Here is a 17957-nt window from a genome sequence, read left to right as displayed (position 1 = left end):
GTTGTAATTAGCCTGTCACCCAATATAGGACCAGATGCCCCACCACCCCAACCCAGACCAGTCTTATCCTAATCCATAACCCATCTTAAAACCTAACAGAATTATGATCACCATTGCCAAAATGCTTCCCCACTGAAACTTCAAATACCTAGCCAGGCTCATTCCCCAACACAGAGTCTACATTTTTTTCAAGAAATCCACCTCGATGCATCAAACTCCTGTCCCATCTAAGTTCCTAGCACTAAGAGTCAATACAGGGGAATTTAAAACCACCCACTAGAACAACCTTGCTGTTTTTACATCTTTCCATGATTGCTTACAAATCTGCTCCTCTATCTTGCCAGCTACTGGCAGGTCTATAGTATAACCCCATCATAATGACTGCATTTCTCTTATTCCCAAGTTCTACCCATATAGCCCCAACAGATGAGCCTTCCAAGATATCCTCTCATTGTACAGCTGTGACATTCTCCTTCATCAGTAATGAAACTCCCTCATGCCTTTCACATTCCCCTCGATCATGCTTGATACAGCTCAACTGTGGAACTGCCAGTCCTGTCTTTCTCTCAACCAAGTTTTTGTAACAGCTACAACAGTGCAGTTCTGTGTATTAATTCAGGTTCTAAGCCTTTGTAAACTGCTTCTACACTTAATAAAGTTCACATTCTTCCATTAATGGGGCATCCATAATGTGGTACATAATACTAAGATCTATCGAGTGTCTTTACACATTGAACATCAGTTTCGTGCTCGTCCTTGATGTTGGAGATACTCTATGCTTCATGAATTCCTCTCTCGACCTCTTGTTTATATATAAATATCTTGGTTCCATTGTTCCAGGGTTAGGGTTAGGGTTAGCACTGCTGCCTCACAGCGCCAGAGACCTGGGTTCAATTCCTGCCTCAGGCGACTGACTGTGTGGAGTTTGCACGTTCTCCCCGTGTCTGTGTGGGTTTTCTCCGGATGCTCCGGTTTCCTCCCACACTCCAAAGATGTGCAGGTCAGGTGAATTGGCCATGCTAAATTGCCCGTAGTGTTAGGTAAGGGGTAGATGTAGGGGTATGGGTGGGTTACGCTTCGGCGGGGCGGTGTGGACTTGTTGGGCCGAAGGGCCTGTTTCCACACTAAGTAATCTAATCTAATTATGTTGCCTTTCAATATTATTCCTACTAAAATGCATTACCTCTCACTGTGTCATTTTGGAGTTCTGCACTATCCTCACAGTTTACAATTCTTTCAAATATGGTGTTATTTTCAAACTTGGACATTGACCTCAAAGATCTCAATCATTAATTATACCAGGAGAAGGTAGGCACACCCCCCCCCCCCACCATTATCAACCTTTGTGGAACTCCACTACAAACCTTCAAGTTTAAAAAGTAGCTATTGACCATTATTGTTTCCTATGAATGCCAATTTTGCACCCATGTTGCTACAGACCCCTTTACTCCATGACCTGCAACTTTTTCCACATCTGATGTGTGCCACAGTATCAAATAATTTTTTAGATGAGATGTTGACACCTGCTTCTCTCTGTCTGTTCTAAGGAGTTGAGTAAACACTAAAGATCCCAGAACTTTGTTTTCCTGGCCAAAACTCCTCCCGCAACAAAATACACACAAAAAAAAATCAGCTATGCACTGCTGCTATGTGGAAGAAAGACGAACTCATGTCCCAAATAATTGTTAGGAACAAAGAAATATGATAACCACTACATTAACATAAGTCAGCCTTTACCCATGAGGAAGGAAGCAAGGAATCCACCAAATCCAGAAAGTCTTCAACTTTTTTTTAATATTTTTAAAATTTTTAAACTTTTTATAAGCACAGATTGTGCTTAACATTAGGGTTGATTAAGTCATAAAGTCACTGCTTCTCTGCATGAAGAAAAGCCTCTATACAGCAAGGACAAGAGCCCATACCTCCATACACAGCTTTCAAAATGAGAAAATATATACAAAATAGAACATTTTTACAAGGCTAAGGGGTGCTACAATCGAAGCAGTCAGCTACAATTTTTATTTAATGTATATAAAAGATCAAAAAATTGATTTTTTTTTACACTTTTCAATGACTGAGATGGAAATATACAGACAGACACAGCTAACAGTGAACTAGCTTTTGACATCACAAGGGAAGAAACAGGTACAAATGAGGGACAGTTTGAACAATTTTCAAATGAGAGGGTGTGTCATGTTTGGAGAAAACTGCATTGTATTTGCAGCACAAATAGCAAGTATCACTTCCTTATGAAACATAAATTTAACCCATCCTTTAATACGAGGGCGAGAGAGAGCACTAGGCAACTAGGCCTCAACATGACAGGGTAATCAACAGACAAACTTAAATCAGCAAGTTCTAATACTGTAAGTTTAAAAACAAGTCTGGGTGGAAAGAGAGATTCAGGTGGGTCCTTGCACATAAACATTCCCTCTTCACTACTTTGTCACTTCTCTACTTTGCCAGTATGGACTCAATGACTGAATGGCCTCCTTCTGTGCCTTACTTCGATAGCAAGCTGCTTCTAATGTATTTCCAAAATTCCAGAAACAGGCTATATACAAAACCTGTCTGAGGTATTAATCTGCTCTTTAATTACCTGAAAGCAGATTGCTTAGAATAAATGACAACTCCACATGATCAAAAAGTAATACTATTCCAAGACTGGGAAACAAATAGTGGCTCTGACTGAACAAATTCAAGCACGAGAACTCTCATGAATGCACACATTCAAGCAAAATGTGAAATTACTTTGGATTGCCAGCTGGACTAGCTGATTGGAAATACAAGCCACACAAGGGGATAACCATCACTTAGTGAACAAACATCCATTGTGATGTAGCCAGGGCAAATGTATGCACAAATTAATCAAAATTGTTTCAATTAAAACTAACTGTTAGAGCCATTGAACAGGTTGGATTTAGGGTGCAATTGCTGGATGCATCAAACTGTTGCATTACTGTCATGAGCCCAAAAAGGTACAAAAGCTAAGACTGCGGCCACATTAATTCACCGAGTCTGAATGCACTGATTTGGTTTAAATCCCAATTTTTTTAATAAGTCACAGGATTTCAGGTTTGAAGCCAAGTATACCAAGTGTGAACAGTATGGTTTATGCTTTCAAGCTGTTTCTTGTCAGGGTGATATTCTCAACAGTTGATAAGATATCTTTAGCTTTTGAGTGAATGAGAAAACCTGCTATGCTTTTCACCAAGTTATTTTGACGTTCTGCAATGCTCAGTACTGAGAGAATAGGAACATTAATTAGAGCCTAAATATAGATTAATACTGATCTAGATTCATTCTGTTCAAACCTACACTTAGCAGTGATACTGAACAGAGGTAAAGCATCTAGGATTATTATCATTCACTTGCACGTGATAGTTATATCTATGGGCTATGTATGACACAGTCACTCTGAAGAAACTGTATAAAACTAAGAAACTTCAGCACTCTTCACAAAACAAAGCAGTAGCTTGTTATTGAATGCCATTTCTTTGGCAAGCTATAGATCGTAACTTTTTTTTATTGTTTGCTTGGTTGCTCAATTATCTAATATGAATCCTCCAACATTTCCTAATTTCAAAAAGTGCGTCTTGGTTAAATGCATATTTAAAATATTACCACAGTTTGGAATTGGTCAGAAAGTTCAGCCAAATCTATTGATATGTTGAGTACAGGTGGCTCACAGAGGCAATTCAGACTGTACTATAATGAATTGCAACTTTCAGAGTGTACACACCACCATGCTCTTCTTTATCAACACCATATTGTGGAGCACAAGTTCTTTTTCTCTTCACTCCACTCACTGGATTGAACCAGCAGGCTGTGGCCCAACTAGTTTCAGATGGTTAATACCTTGGCTTGTTTCCATCTCAACGGAAGATAATATATCCAATCTTTACCCTTTCCTTCCACAGTTTAATTACACAAAACAAATTCAAATCAAGCAATGTAGAGAAAACTGCCACATGGCAAATGATCGAATATTGGACATCTCCTCTTCATAATTTATTTTGGGAGCATGGCTTTCATTGCTGCTTGTCACTTGCAGCCTCAGGAATAGACTGCAGTCACATTAACAGGAGATGAGCATAGGATTCATCTACAACATGCAGACTCGTTTTCCTCACTACCTATTTTTAAAGAATGACCTAACCCTGCAGATTAGCACACAATCCACTCCAATCAGCGAGTGGTGGTGAGGGAGATGGAGGGGTGGGACTCTTCTCTCAAATGACTGGTTTAGTGGTAGTAATCCCACTTTCAGTGCCATTCAACTAATACACATCTCTATTGCCAGACATAGAAAACATGGATGCTTAATGTAGTCCCACGACTGGGACATCTCCAACATCCAGAAGTCTTATCTAGGAGTAAGGAAATTTGTCATTGAAAAAGGGGTGATCAGAGAGCAATTCTGCATGATTGGAGTGTCTTTCATTCATGTTGGCTTCCAGTAAATATCACAACCTGACCACAGAATTGTCGTGTTGGAGAAGTTTCAAATCCTGTCCCTCAGTGATCTTCAGGTCAGGTGGGTGTGTGAAGAATGAGGTAGACATTTGATATTGAAGGCTTTGAAGATGATTGCTGCTTTAATGTTGTGGGAGAGCTATTAAGACAGATCTTCAGTCAAAACAACCAGCGTCTTCTGATATGGTGCTGTTTGGCCTGTTGTGTATTTCCAATGTTCTTTCACTGTTTTTGTTTTACAGTATTACTTTATGGTATAGGCTCTGTGTAGTAATACTCTGAGTATTCCTAAATTCGGCCTAGTTTTGTATGGAAGTGCAATCAAACTATTTTCCATACATTTCTGGAGCCCTCCATTCCTGCACTGACTCATCCCTACTCTTAGCTTCATATCCCGATCAAGTGTTGAAGTAACTGCCTGACAACTGAAGCAGAATGCAACTACAGAGAAGATTAAATGATTGAAAATTTCAGCAAGGAATCCACTGTTCAACAGAACTAATTGTAATTCAGATTGGAATAAACATTTATGTGAATGCTTGACTATTGATGGCTTTGCTTGTGTTCTGTTTGTACATAATCTGCATTTAGAACATAACAAGAAGCAAATCTGCCCTCATCTCTCACACCCTTCAAGACGACTGCAGAGCTGTCACCACCTTGGTCATAAGGGATGTGAAGCAGCCACAATGGTTCTGAAGTGTTGAAAGAGAAGACCTCCTGTGAAGTTCCAAATGGAATGATGTTTGTACTTTTATTGCCATTTCAGCTTTGCTCATACATACAACCAAGATGGACATAAAATGCTAATCCTACTGGAATTTGATCACAAATCCAACTACCCTTCAAAATTGTCAATTCTTAATCAAACATCTGATTTCAGCTGTCATTTTGCATTCGTTTCAAAGCAAAATGCAGAAACCAGTAAAGTAAGCAGAAGGGGTCCATAATAGTCACAACTACAGAGTAATGTGCTTCCTCCTTTGAAACCAGTTAGCGCAGGAAATGCTTATGACCACAACACTCAGCAACTCACCAAGTTCATAATAAATTCAATTCAAACCTTGACAGGATTTGATTGAATTAAATCCCCAGGATGCAGATGCTGTTCTCTCTGCACTTTGGCAAGTGCTCACACCAAAACTCAAAATAGGGAGTGAGTGATGGATTCAAATAAAAGCAAAATACTGCAAATGTTGTAAATCTGAAATAAAACAGATCACACTGGACAAAACTCAGCCAGTCTCACATCCTTTGCTGAGACAGAAACAGAATTATTATTTCAAGTCCTATATGACTAGACTTCATGTGCGGAAGTCGTCTCATACTGGACTTGAAACATGAACTGTGTTTCTGTCTCCACAGATGCTGTCAGGCCCGCTGAGTTTCTCCAGAATTTCTGCAGTTATTTTAGGAAGTAACACAGTTTTCTTAAGAGTGTATTTAGTCATCTCAGTCGGAGAAGAAAATGGCAAAACCAGAACAAAAAGTGAACACAAAATAGGACTGCTTTTGAACATTAATGAGTGCACGCTCCACTGTTGATTTAAGAGATCGATAATCACTACACGCAACCAAATGAAGTTAGAAACTTCGTTTACAAGTCTACTGATACCAATATCTGAAGCATCAGTCAATCCAGCTTTTACCCGAGAATCTAACTTAACCGAACTAACCTCTTCATTGTGATAACTGTGGCCGGTGACAAAACGTTTAACCTAAGAAAGCTACTTAAATGGAGTCTAAATTCACTAAAAACTGTGAATTTTGTTTGGGTGATGTTTGAATATCAAACATTGAGACAAGTGTAGTTGTCGCTAAATTTTGTTTATCTGTGCGTGAGCCGCAGAGAAACAGAATGTCTCTGTTTATCATCATGGTGAACTGAGGATAGTGCACCACTTTCTGCCTCTCTGCTTCCTCTATTTGTGCTTCCAGATGATCGACGACTGTTTCGGGTCTGTCTGAGGCTGGTTTCAGTTCGACTCTCACGTTCAGTCCCAGGAATACATGCCAGTGGGAACGTTCGCTTCTCCCATGGTTGAACCGTCTGGAATAAAGGCAAATTGCTGGGTTACAGACAGAACATAGTACTCTACCAATATGCATACAGATGAGGACAGATCAACTGCCTTTCACCTCTGCCCAGTTTGGAAAAATAGCACAGAACTCAACATCTCCCTCAAGCACTGTGTAAAAAATACTATTTCCAAAGACTTCAGATAAACGTGCCATAAACGTTTAGGCAGGACTGCAAAATTCACTCAAAAGACCATAGGATGGGTCATTTTCAAAGTAGTACAAGCAAAAAGATGCTCAAGAAAATAGCAACATAGACTATCTTTCCTCTAGGTAGAACTGTGCTAAATTTGCATTATTTGGCTGCTTTACTCTATATCTAATCAACACTGAACTTGCTCTGGCACATTTTTCATGCTGAAACTGAGTCTGAAATGAGAAGCTGAAGGGAATTCAGGTTAATCACAATGATTGGCAAAACATTGAGTGTCTTCAACTGCAAGATGTAACAGGTAGGTCAACAGAAAACTGAGCAGGATGCCATCTAAATTAATCAATAGGTGGTCTCAATGTAAACTTAGTCTTATTTATTGAGTAAGTGCAATAGAATCTAACAGCCCATCCTTTCTCTCCTAGTGACCAGTTTTAGTTAATCTCGGAGATGAAAGGAATCGATCAGACTCAGAATCTCAATGTTTATGTACTGCCACAGCGTGACACTTAGCCAAATTTTGTGGCTGGGTGGATTATACAACTCTATCCAAATAGAATAGAACAGAAAAATACATACAGTTGTAACATACTACTACCATAGCATTCAGCCATTTTCCTGAGTTACTTCATCAAAACCCCCAAATAATTCTTTTAACACTTCAATTTTCTCGTATTCATTTATCTAGTAAAAAAGTTTCAGTATCTCTAGTCAAAAATAAAACCTCAGATCTGACAGTAATTCTTTTGTAGCTTCTGTGACCTTGACTTCCTTGCACTTTACACAGCCTGTACTTCCATTCATCCATTTTTAATCCTCAGTGAGTTTTCCCTTATTACCCATTCATCACCCAGATGAAACAACTTTTCACAGTTCATTTAATATCGTTCATTATTTTTGGCAATGCCTATTCTTTCTTAGCCCACGAGATCTTATATTTTTAAGTAGCTTTTTGAAATTCTCCAAAACTATGAAGTCTCATTCAAACAATTTCCATTGCCCCCTTTATCGTGCTCTGGTGTCCTTGCAAGAACTGCACACAGTATTTTACGCAAAAACAAAGTTTTCACAAATTTAACTGTTGCTTGTTTCTTTTGATCAAGAAGGGGAATAGAGACAACTCTGGTAATATAGACCAGTGAGCGTTACTTCAGTTGTGGGTAAACTGTTGGAAAAGGTTGTAAGAGATAGAATTTATAATCAGGAAGAGAGGAATAAGTTGGTTAGGGATAGTCAACACAGTTTTGTGAAGGTTAGGTCACGCCACACAAACCTTATTGAGTTCTTTGAGAAGGTGACCAAACAGGTGGATGAGGGTAAAGCAGTTGATGTGGTGTATATGGATTTCAGTAAGGTGTTTGATAAGTTTCCCCATAGTAGGCTATTGCAGAAAATAGAGAGGCATGGGATTGAGGGTGATTTAGCAGTTTGGATCAGAAATTGGCTAGCTGACAGAAGACAGTGGTTGATGGGAAATGTTCATCCTGGAGTTCAGTTACTAGTGGTGTACTGCAAGGATCTTTTTTGGGGCCACGGCTGTTTGTCATTTTTATAAATGACCTGGATGAGGGCATAGAAGGATGGGTTAGTAAATTTGCAGATGATACCAAGGTCAGTGGAGCTGTGGATAGTGCTGAAGGATGTTGCAGGTTACAGAGGGACAAAGATAAACTTCAGAGTTGGGCTGAGGTGGCAAATGGATTTTAATGCGGAAAAGTGTGAGGTGATTCACATTGGAAGGAGTAACAGGAAGACAGAGTACTGGGCTAATGGTAGGATTCTTGGAGGTGTGGATGAGCAGAGAGATCTAGGTGTTCATGTACAGGAACCTCGATTATCCAAATACCAATTATGCAAAAATTGGATTATCTGAAGAGATCCCGATGGAAACATTACATCAAAGACTGGTTTCCAACAGTGATTGCGTCTTTTGTCTATAGTGATTAAACAGGCACCATCTCCAAATGACTGTCTGCCCGCCCTCTCTCTCTCCCCACACTTTCCCTGGAGTCCTACACTGGAGTGAATCCTAAACCCTCCTTCCCCCAATAGTCTCTCTAACAATGTCCTGTACAGGACAAAGGTGGAACCTGTCAAAAAGTTGCAGTATAAAGTTGCGTGGCTGTGTGTGTGCGTGCGCTATGTGGAGACTCCAAAAGGCAGCAGCAGCAGTCTTTTTGTTGGCGTCCAATCCAGTTGGCCCGGAGAGGGGGGCAGGTATCTACGGGGTTGGGAGGCAGTGAGGGGCATTGTTGGATAGGGTTGGGGGGCGGGGGGTTGTTGGATGGGGTTGGGGGTGGGATAGTGTTGGACAGGGTTGGGGGGCGGGGGGGCGGTGTTGGGTGCAGTGTTGCACAGGGTTGGGGTGCAGGGAGGGTGGTGTTGGACAGGGTTGGGGGTAGTGGTGTTGGGGTTGGGGTGCAGGGGGGCAGTGTTGCACGGGGTTGGGGTGCGGGGAGGCGGTGTTGGACGGGGTTGGGGGAAGTGTTGTACAGGGTTGGTGGGGGTGGTGTTGCACAGGGTTAGGGTGCGGGGGGCAGTGTTGCATGGGGTTGGGGTGCGGGGGGGCAGTGTTGCATGGGGTTGGGGTGCGGGGGGGGCAGTGTTGCACGGGGTTGGGGTGCGGGGGGGGCAGTGTTGGACGGGCTTAGGGCAGGGTTGCACATGGTTGGGGTGCAGAGTTGCACGGGGCTGGGGCAGGGGGCGATGTTGAACGGGGTTGGGGGCGAGGGGCGGTGTTGGAGGGAAGGTCTTATAAGGAATGGCTGAAGGACTGGAGGCTGTTTTTGTTAGAGAGAAGGAGGTTAAGAGGTGAATTAATTGAGACATAAGATAATCAGAGTGTTAGATAGGGTGGGCAGTGAGAGCCTTTTTCCTTGGATTGCAATGGCTAGCACAAGGGGACATCGCTTTACATTTAGGGGTGATAGATATAGGACAGATGTCAGAAGAAGTTTCTTTACTCAGACAGTAGTAGGGGCACGGAATTCACTGCCTGTAACAGTAGTAGCTTCGCCAACTTTAAGGGCATTTCAATGGTCATTGGATAAATATATGGATGAAAATGGAAGATGGGCTTCAGATTGGTCCAGAGGTCGGCACAACATTAAGGGCCAACAGGCCTGTACTGCGCTGTAATGTTCTAAGTTCTTAACCGGCTTGTTGGTTGCACTCTTGCGAGGTCACCACAAGTCAGAAAATTGTGGGCTCACATTGCAGTCCAGAGATTTCAGTACATAATTTGGCTTCCACTGTAGTGCAGGACTAAGTGAAGACTGCATTATTAAAAGTGCCACCATTCAGATATTAAACTGAAGGCCCTCAAAGTTGGGATTAAGAAATCCTATTGTGTTGTTCAAAGTTGCAGCAGGGATTCTTTCCTTGTATCCTGACCACCAATGAAATAGCCAAAACTCAAAGGGGTCATTCAGTCCATTATGTCTCTTTGAAAGAGCTGCATGCAATTAGTCCTCACAATCAACGTCTCAAAGTATCCATTTGTTTACCTCACTGCTGCTTCTAGAACTTGGTTTTGAAATAGGCCAAGTGAAAATACTACATAAACTGAAACTCCATGTCTTTGTTTTATGTATACAAAACTCAGGACTCCAATTATTTTCATTCAATTCCTAGCCCTGCTACCACATTAAAGAACTGCAGTTTCCTGAATATCTGACCACATTGCTTTGCTGTCTCATGTTCAAAATGCCTCAGGTGTCTGCACCTATAGACCTACGCTGCTAATTTATATCCCAAAATATTCTTACCCAGATTGCCTTCTCTCTAATTTAGAACCAGAAATGAATTTCCTTCATATACTGTCTTTGTATTAAGCAAAAATCATGGGACTAATCTCCAAGGGACCAATCGAAACATACATCATCAACTTAAAGAATGTCTGGTGTTTTCATGTCAAGTTTGCATAAATGCAAATTAGACAAGGACAATAAGTTCTTCATAATCAATGCTGATAGCCCTTGAATGATCTACATTACGAATTCTACCTCAGAACAAAAAAGAACCAGAGCTGAATTCAGCCAAAGACCGTCCCATTGCCCTGTAATTTTCTGCTTAACTTGTTCTCCTGCCTTAACCATCCGCCATCCCATCATTTGCTCCAACTGGGCTTGATGATTTTGGAACCATAAGATATCTGCCATGATTGCAATCATTAGGTAATTTAGATTTTAAGACAGTACAATAGTTTTCTTGGTTCAACAGCTCATTCTCACCTGTTCTTCTTGGCTAATATCTGGCGTCGAACAGCGTGTATCCTCATTTGAAACCCGTCCAGCACTCTCTCGAGAAAGAGAAGAACAAAATGTATCCGGGCTGACTGGAGGTGCCGAGGGACTGCAAGGTGAAGGTGTGAGGGGCAAGTCTCCAAGACTATGGAAGCTCACGTCAGGGGAAGCAGGTTGAGGGGTCGAAGGATTTGTGTTACCAGGCTGCGGGGTGGAATGTTCATCTGTTGATTTGTGAGATCTGCAGTTTAGAAAATAAAAATATTTTATCACTCAGTCACCTGGTCTAAAAAACTGATCCCTGATTCAGAGAGCTGAGGGATAAATGTAAGGTGAAGGCACACAATTGGTATGAATCTTTCTGGTTTGGGAGGATGGAATAAAAGATAACAACAAAAAAGTTATAAAGAAATTAAGCACGTGATAAGTGCGTGAAAACATTAGGGGACAGGATCTATTGCTGAATTGGAAGCTTTTTTTACACTAATGTAACTAGCACAAGTAGAAAAGCAAAAACAGAAATACAAACTCAGCTGGAAGATTGTGACGGAGTGACTATCACAGAGATAGCACACAAAAGTACAGCCAGTAAAGGGGCCTTTGGCCCATAATGTTGTGTTGAATACAACGCCAAATTACTCTAATCCTTTTCGCCTGCTCTTGGTCCTTTTCACTCCTTTCCTTGCATTTCATGGAATTATCTAAAAGCCTCTTAAACACACTTATCATATCTGCCTCCACTACCACCCTTGGCAATGCATTCCAAACACCGACCATTCTACATGAAGACTTGTCCCTCATGTCTTCTGTGAACTAGCCCCCTCTCACCTTAAATGTATGCCCCCTAGTATTAGGCATTTCAACTCTGGGCAAAAAGATTCTGATAGTCAACTCTAACTATGCATCTCATGATTTAAAAGACTTCTATCAAGTCTCCTTTCAGCTCTGTCACTCAAGAGAAATCAACCAGAGCTCTAAGCCTCTCCTTATAGCTCACACCCTCTAATCCAAATAGCATCCTGGTTAACCTCTTCTGCAGCCTCTGCAAAGGCTCCACATTGTTCCAGTAATATGGCGACCAGAACTGAATACAATACTCTAAATGTGGCCAAACGAAAATCTTATAAAGTTGCAACATGACATCCTGACTCTTGTACTCAATTCCCTGATCAATAAAGGCAAGCATGCCACACACCTTCTTTACCATCCTATCTATTTGTTTGGCCACTTTCAGAGAATTATGGACTTGAATCTCAAGATCCCTCTGTACATCAATGCTGTTCAGGGTCCTGCCAATGCTGTCCTACTTTTCCTTAACATTTGAGCTACAGCGAGGGGCTGTTTAGGTTGGGGCTGTTTTCCCTGGAGCATCAGAGACCGAGGGGTGACCTTATAGAGATTTATAAAATCATGAGAGGTATAGATAGGGTAAACAGACAAAGTGTCTTCCCTGGGGTGGGGGAGAAATGGATGTGTAAAGGTTTAGGGAGAGAGGAAAATTTAAAAGGGACATAAAGGGTAACTTTTTCAGCAGATGGTGGTAAGTTCATGGAATGAACTGCCAGAGGGATTGGTGGAGGCTGGTCTAATTACAACATTTAAAAGGCATCTCGATGGGTATATGAACAGGAAGGGTTTAGAGATGGCAAATGGGACGAAATTAGATTCGGATATCTGGTCAGCATGGATGAGTCGAACCGAAGGGTCTGTTTCTGTGCTGTCCATCTCTATGACTATGTGATCTCCCAAAGAACAGCACCTCACATTTAGCCAAATTAAACTCCATCAGCCATTTCTCTGCTCATATCTGCAACTGATCTATATCTCCCTGTATCTTTTTCACAACCTTCTACACTATCCAAACTCCACCGATCTTTGTGTAGTCTGCAAACTTACTAACTCACCCATCTATACTTTCATTCAAGTCATTTACATCTATCAAAACACAGGTCCCAGTACAGTTCCCTGTGGAACATCACTAGACATGTACCTCCAGCCAGAAAAACAGATTTCCATCACTACCCTCAGCCTTCTATTGGCAAGGTAGTCCAAGTGACCAATTTACCATGGATCCCATGCATCTTATTTTCTGGATGAGCATACCATGAGGGACCTTATCAAAAGTTTCACTGAAATCCATGTAGACACCTCCTTGGAAAAATTTAATCAAGTTACTAAGACATGACCTGCCCCGCACAAAGCCGTTCTGACTACTCCCTAATTAACCCATGCTTTTCCAAATGTTCTTAATACCTATTCCTAAGAATTTTCTGTAATTGCTTCCCAACCACTAATGTGAGACTCTTCTGTCTACAGTTTCCCAGATGTGGATACAAGCTGAGCATTAGTGAATATTCCAGGTTATAAATTTCCAAGGGAATCAGAAAATGAGTAACACACTGACAGTTAGACAGAATTACAGAGTGGGTCAACAGATAGTGCATTGGCTATGGGTAAAACTGAGGAACAGTAAAGGGTACAAGACTTCATTAAGAATTGGGCGGCACGGTGGCACAGTGGTTAGCACTGCTGCCTCACAGCGCCAGAGACCTGGGTTCAATTCCTGCCTCAGGCGACTGACTGTGTGGAGTTTGCATATTCTCCCCATGTCCGCGTGGGTTTCCTCCCACAGTTCAAAAATGTGTAGGTTAGGTGAATTGGCCATGCTAAATTGCCCATAGTGTTAGGTGAAGGGATAAATGTAGGAGAATGGGTCTGGGTAGGTTGTGAACTTGTTGGGCTGAAGGGCCTGTTTCCACACTAAGTAATCTAATCTAATTGGTTGGAGATGACCAAGTAAAAGAAAGCAATAGAATCCATAAATACTGAGACCAGATAAATTGGTGCAACAACACTAATTATAATGGGACGCTCTTCACTTATCACAAAAGGTAGAACAATCCGAGAGCCAAAGGCAGCACACAGGTAGTTCTCCGATAATGCCAAAGTTGTGTCCCAGTGAAACCTTGCTTTATAGAAAATCGTTTAATAGAAATAATGGATTGTATAGGAAAAGTGGGGTATGGGGCACTCCAGCAAAAGAATCACTCACTATCACTCAAATGGGCGGCATGGTGGAACAATGGTTAGCACTGCTGCCTCACAGCGCCAAAGGCCTGGGCTCAATTCCCGCCTCAGGCAACTGCCTGTGTGGAGTTTGCACATTCTCCCCATGTGCTCCGGTTTCCTCCCACAGTCCACAAGTGTGCAGGTTAGGTGAATGGCCATGCTAAATTGCCCATAGTGTTAGGTGAAGGGGTAAATGTAGGGGAATGGGTCTGGGTGGGTTGCTCTTTGGAGGGTTGGTGTGGACTTGTTGGGCTGAACGGCCTTTTTTCACACTAAGTAATCCATTAAAAAAAAATCACTCAAAAGTATAACACAATGTATAGCACAGCCTGAATGATGGTAGAAATCATATTAATGAAACAAAAGTAAATGTAAGAAAGCTGCTGTCTGTACAGCATCTCTCACAGAAAGCTGCTCTTCCAGCAGGGGACATTGATGCATGTGCGGTATGGCACAAAGACCTGCACCAACATTGTGCATGCACCAAATGGCACAGAGATTTCAGCATAGATCTCAGCGCATGTGCAGAATAAAGTGTGTAAAGTGATCCCCACTGGAATTGTGCTATTGTGAACGGAGGTAAGCGTTCTAGAAAGTACAGCTCCTTAATTCTTCAGTGACATTCTATTCAAATCACACTGCCAAAACAAGTGTTATCCCAGAACTTCCTGTATCTCATATATACAAGTATTCTACCAAGAGAACAGGAAATACATCAGATATAACAGACCTGAATTAGTTAGTAATGTAATGGAGGAACAGAGGGATCTTGGGGTGCAGGTACATAGATCCCTTAAAATGGCCACCCAAGTGGACAGGGTTGTTAAGAAAGCATATGGTGTTTTGCTTTCATTTAACAGGGGTATTGAGTTTTAGAGTTGTGAGATTTAGTTGCAGCTCTATAAAACTTTGATTAGACCACACTTGGAATACTGCGTCCAGTTCTGGTTGCCCTATTATAAGAAAGACGTGGATGCTTTGGAGCGGGTTCAGAGGAGGATGCTGCCTGGACTGGAGGGCTTATCTTATGAAGAGAGGTTGACTGAGTTCAGACTTTTTTCATTGGAGAAAAGGAGAAGAGGGGACCTAATTGAGATATACAAGATAATGAGAGGCATAGATAGAGTCGATAGCCAGAGACTATTTCCCAGGGCAGAAATGACTAACACGAGGGGTCATAGTTTTAAGCTGGTTGGAGGAAAGTATAGAGGGGATGTCAGAGGCGTGTTCTTTACACAGAGAGTTGAGAGAGCATGGAATGCGTTGCCAGCAGCAGTTGTTGAGGCAGGGTCATTGGGGACATTTAAGAGACTCCTGGACATGCATATGGTCACAGAAATTTGAGGGTGCATACATGAGGATCAGTGGTCGGCACAACATCGTGGGCTGAAGGGCCTGTTCTGTGCTATACTGTTCTATGTTCTAACGGTAAGGAAGCAACCATGTAACAAAGCCTACAGTGACTGATTTTGACATGAGGTTTGAGAAAGAGATAAATCAAGAACCAAACTAAGAGTGATTCTGGAGGGATGAATCAGAAAAGGATTATAAAAGCGCGAACAGAACATGTGAATTGACACAACTACGGATGAGCAACAAAGAAGTGAATAAAGAGACATCTTGTGTATGAGATTACTGCACACACCCTTAGAAGTCTTAAACAACCTTGATTAACAAAGGGAAGTGAGAGTTACTGTGAAACTAAAAAGACTTATATTAAAAAAGGCATGAAACAGGACAGATCCCACAGCCTGGGCAACTTAAAAAAGAACAAAAATAAAAGGAGTCAGATCAGTACTGAATGAGACCATTCGGTCATCAAATTCATCCCTGTCAATGAGCAGTCCATTCATTCCACACTTGCATTCCCCTTTGAAGGCTGCTACTGAATCTGTACCTTCCATCTACCACTGTAAATCTTAACCATTTCTCAAGTAACAGAGATCCCCCCTCATATTGCCTCTGGTCCCTTTGTCAATTATTTTAGACTGGTGCCTTCTCATTCAAACCTTTCAACCACTAGAAACTGTTTCTTTCTATTGAGTATATCCAAAGCTTTCCTCTTGAACTTCTCTATTAAGGAGATCAACCCACTTTCTCCATTTATCCACATAATTAATTGTAGGTGCTTGAAACCATTCTCAAGGTTTGCTTGACACTCTTCAAAACCTTGACAACATGCCTCCGAGAGAGACATGGGGACAATAGTCCAGCTGGAATTTTATGTAAGGTTAAAGATAGCTTCCTACCTTATGTATTTTTTGGTTCTATTTACAAAGCCAAGGACTCTTGCATGCTTTATTGTCTGCTGTTTTATAAACTTGCCTGCAACCTTTAAAGATTGCACCAATACCTGTAAGATCCCTCTCTTCTTGTATCCCTTTAAACTGAAACATTTAGCACGTATTGTTTTTGAATTATTTTTCCACCAAACTCACCTCAAATTTCTGAATTTCATGTACTATGTTTACTCATTCAGCCAACCTGCTCACATGTTCTTGAAATTTATGATACATTTCATTGGTTCTTACATTTGCATTTGTCTGTACTCACTTTTGGAATGTCAACTGTACTCACCACCCTTGAGTCGAAATCAAACTGCAATTCTCCACAGTTCTTTGTTTTCTAACACTTACTCAACTTTGCATCCATGCTGGTCCAAGGGAGTGCTAATTCCCTCTTGCAACATTGTTTCTGAATGATACGCCTCCAGTAACATTTACTGGTCTATAAGTAGCAAAATTATCTTTCTCACTTTTTTTTTAAATGCAAGGATGGGAAAAATATATTCAATTGGGTATACTTTTAATCCTTTGTGGCCACAGGGGAAGTGCCAGAGGACTGGAGGACGGCTAATGTGGTTCCACATTTTAAAGAGGAATGGTAAGGATGAATTAGGAAATTACAGACCAGCGAGTCTCATGTCAGTGGTAGTGAAACTATTGGAGAAAACTCTGAAGAAGCAAATTAATACCCGTTTGGAAAGGCATGGGTTAATTAGGGATAGTCAGCATGGCTTTGTCAGAGGGATTTCATTCCTAACAAATTTGTTAAAATGCTTGGAAAATGTGACCAAGTACATAGATGGGGAGAAGTTCAGTTGATGTACTTTATATGGATTTTAGCAAAGCTTTTGACAAGGTCTCACATAGAAGCCTAAGTGAGAAGGTTAAAGCACATGAAACTGAGGGACAAAAACAGAAGTTGCTGGAAAAGCTCAGCAGATCAGGCACCATCTGTGAACAGCATTCAGAGTTAATACTTCGAGACTGGTGACCTTTCCTTAGAACAAATTTAAGGAAATTTGGTAAAATGGATTACAAACTGGCTTACTAATAGGACACAAAAGGTACATTATATATACATAAATAATATAGATTAAAATGTGGGAGGGAATGCTAAATAAGTTTGCTGACAACACCAAGATTGGTAGCGTGGCTAATAGTGAAGAAGATGGCTGTAGATTACAAGGAAGACACAGATAGGTTGGTTAGGTGGGCAGACCTGTGGCAGATGTTAAGTGTGATAAGTGTGAGGTGATGCACTTTGGAGAAGAAACAAAATGAGGAATTATTTAATGAACTGCATAGCTTAGAGGAACAGAGGGACCTTGGAGCAATTATTCACAGATCCCAGAGGTTGGCAGAGCATGTGAACAGTATAGTTAAGGAGGCATACAGCTAATCTAAACCTTTGAGATGATGACACCTATTAACATAGGCAAAAGTGAGGACTGCAGATGCTGGAAACCAGAGTTCAGATCAGATGATGCCTGACCTGCTGTGCTTTTCCAGCACCACTCTGATTTAATTTATTGACATGATGCTTCATGCTATGATGGCTGCTGTCAGCCAAGTTTCAGTTGGTAAAACTCTTGTCTCTGTATTTTAAGGTTGAGAGTTTAACCTGAACCTTCCTCATTCTTTTGTTGACATTGG

At 41.3% G+C, this 17957-nt stretch overlaps 1 protein-coding gene across 5 annotated transcripts in view; it reads right to left on the bottom strand.

Annotated features, from left to right (window-relative positions):
• Positions 1–1774: 1774 nt before the first annotated feature.
• The window catches only part of kansl1b (KAT8 regulatory NSL complex subunit 1b), a 307114-nt gene continuing 290931 nt past the window's right edge, over positions 1775–17957 (bottom strand). For all 5 annotated transcript variants that reach the window (XM_072561887.1, XM_072561890.1, XM_072561889.1 and 2 more), the window contains 2 exons: positions 10939–11191; positions 1775–6526 (listed from right to left, as the gene is read on the bottom strand). In XM_072561887.1, coding sequence (XP_072417988.1) covers positions 6305–6526; positions 10939–11191 — 475 coding nt within the window. In that variant the 3' untranslated portion in view covers positions 1775–6304. The remainder of the gene's footprint in view (positions 6527–10938; positions 11192–17957) is intronic.

Source organism: Chiloscyllium punctatum, chromosome 42 (genome assembly GCF_047496795.1).
Source record: "Chiloscyllium punctatum isolate Juve2018m chromosome 42, sChiPun1.3, whole genome shotgun sequence".
NCBI classification, from domain to species: Eukaryota; Metazoa; Chordata; class Chondrichthyes; order Orectolobiformes; family Hemiscylliidae; genus Chiloscyllium; species Chiloscyllium punctatum.
Note: the sequence above shows the minus strand (reverse complement) of the source record. Positions and strands in the feature narration are given on the sequence as shown.